General features: G+C 43.2%; 1 protein-coding gene across 1 annotated transcript; it reads right to left on the bottom strand.

Moving 5' to 3' along the window:
- Positions 1-838: 838 nt before the first annotated feature.
- LOC103732040 (olfactory receptor 52J3) lies at positions 839-1,780 on the bottom strand. The gene has a single exon (XM_008830563.2). The coding sequence runs from the start codon at positions 1,775-1,777 to the stop codon at positions 839-841; it is 939 nt and encodes a 312-aa protein (XP_008828785.1). The 5' UTR covers positions 1,778-1,780.
- Positions 1,781-2,010: the final 230 nt, after the last annotated feature.

The following is a 2,010-nucleotide window of genomic DNA, read 5'->3' as shown; positions in this document are numbered from 1 at the left end:
TTCACCTCACATGAAGAGCTTATTCCCAGCTCAGACTGAGCTTTCGTCACTAAAGTCGTTGAGAAAGCAAGGGGTACATGGTGAACCAAAGAAAAGACACCTTTGGTGATGGAAAAGAACTTTTTAGGATTAAAGCAAGTGGAAAAAAAAAAAAAAAAAAAAAAAAAAAAAAGCTAAAGTACCAGGAAATCACAAGCCTATTTATCACATTGATATATTCTACGTAACTGGATTCGTCATGCCTCTGCTATGCTGCTAAGTGCAGGACACTTAATGATACCTTACTGTTGGCTTTGTGGGAAATGTTCTTGAAAATGTGCTGGCTTTGTCTGTCATTGCACAAAGCTTCCAGTATGGGACAGACAATTCCACATTAATCCATTTGATCATGGCTGTAATGAACCCAGGATTGTGGCTTTACAGGAGCATATGGCAACACAATGTATATAGAGCCAGATAGTATGGGTTAATTTGGGTCTTAGTTTTTCTTCCAGAGTTACAATGATTCAAAATATACAATGAACACAAAACAAATTTGAGTTGAACACTTGAATGTAAGCTTGCATGATGGAAAAAAGCAGACTAGGGAGCCAGAGCCCTGCCTGAGGTCATACAGGCAAAGTCCATATGACTTTCTCCCAGAATAGCACTTCCAGTCTAGTCTACCAGTTCTTCAAACTTGAGATATGATGAAATTTCTGCAGGACTGTGAGTCATTGATCCATAGGCTGAAGTAGACCAACATGTTCTGCAAATTGACAGCCCAAAGAAATGGACAGGGGATAGCCCTTAAGCAAGAACATGAATATTCATAGGCAGATTAAGGAGTAGGAGACACTTACCTCTTAGTAAATACATGGAGAACTCGCTCTCGTATCTGTTTGGTCCTTACACCATAAATGATGGGATTGAGTGAGGGAGGAATAACCAAATAGATGTTTGCAACAAGAATATGAATGTAGTGTGGTATGTTGTGTCCAAATCGATGAGTGAGGAAAGAGAAGACTGATGGGATGTAGAAAACACAGAGAACTGCAACATGGGAACCACACGTGCTGAGGGCTTTTAACCGTGCATCTTGAGATGGGAGGCAGAACACAGCACGGAGAATGTAAGCATAAGAGATGCCAATAAGAAGTAGGTTCAGAAGAAACAGAGAGACCACAAAAAGCCCATACATCTCATTGACGTGGATGCTGCCACAGGACAGTTTTGCAATGCCCATGTGCTCACAGTAGGAATGGGCTATCACATGAGCTTGACAAAAGGGTAGGCGATAAATAAGATAGATCATTGGACATATAAGCAAGGCTGGCCGAATCACAACACACATACTGATGCCCACTAGCACCCGAGATGTCAAGATGGTTGTGTAGTGGAGAGGAGCACAAATGGCTACATACCGGTCAAAGGCCATGGCCATCAGGACCTCGGCCTCCATGCCAGTGAAGGCATGGATCAAAAACATCTGAGCCACACAGCCTCCAAAGTTAATTTCATGGGCATTGAACCAGAAGATACCCAGCATGCGAGGCACAGAGGTTGTAGAAAGAGCCAAGTCAACTGTTGAAAGGATGGCCAGAAAGTAGAACATGGGTTCTCGGAGAGAATGCTCTGTCTTGATGACTATCAGGATTGTGGCATTGCCTATTAAAGCCACGAGGTAAACGGAGCAGAAAGGTACAGAGATCCAAGTATGAACCTCTTCCAGTCCTGGGATTCCAACAAGAAAAAGTGTGGCCGGGTGGAAAATGCTCTTGTTGTGGTTGAATATCATGTCTCGCTGTCTAGGAAACATGAAGATCTCCCTCCTGTTGGTATGAAAAAATAAAAATAAAATGGTATACAAAGTGCAAGAGAGAGAGAAAGACAGAGAGAGAGAGAGAGAGAGAGAGAGAGAGAGAGAGGGAGGGAGGGAGGGAGGAGGAGGAGGAGGAGGAGGAGGAGGAGGAGGAGGAGGAAAAAGGATGAAAGAGCTGGTACATGAATTGCTGTCTCTGTGAAATCACC

The sequence above is a fragment of the Nannospalax galili genome, unplaced genomic scaffold (assembly GCF_000622305.1).
Source record: "Nannospalax galili isolate Female #2095 unplaced genomic scaffold, S.galili_v1.0 scaffold635, whole genome shotgun sequence".
In the NCBI taxonomy this organism is placed as follows: Eukaryota; Metazoa; Chordata; class Mammalia; order Rodentia; family Spalacidae; genus Nannospalax; species Nannospalax galili.
This window is presented reverse-complemented; position numbering and strand designations above follow the sequence as displayed.

Coding starts and splice junctions, on each gene's coding strand:
- LOC103732040 (XM_008830563.2), bottom strand. CDS start 1,777: ATGATATTCAACCACAACAAGAGCATTTTCCACCCGGCCACACTTTTT.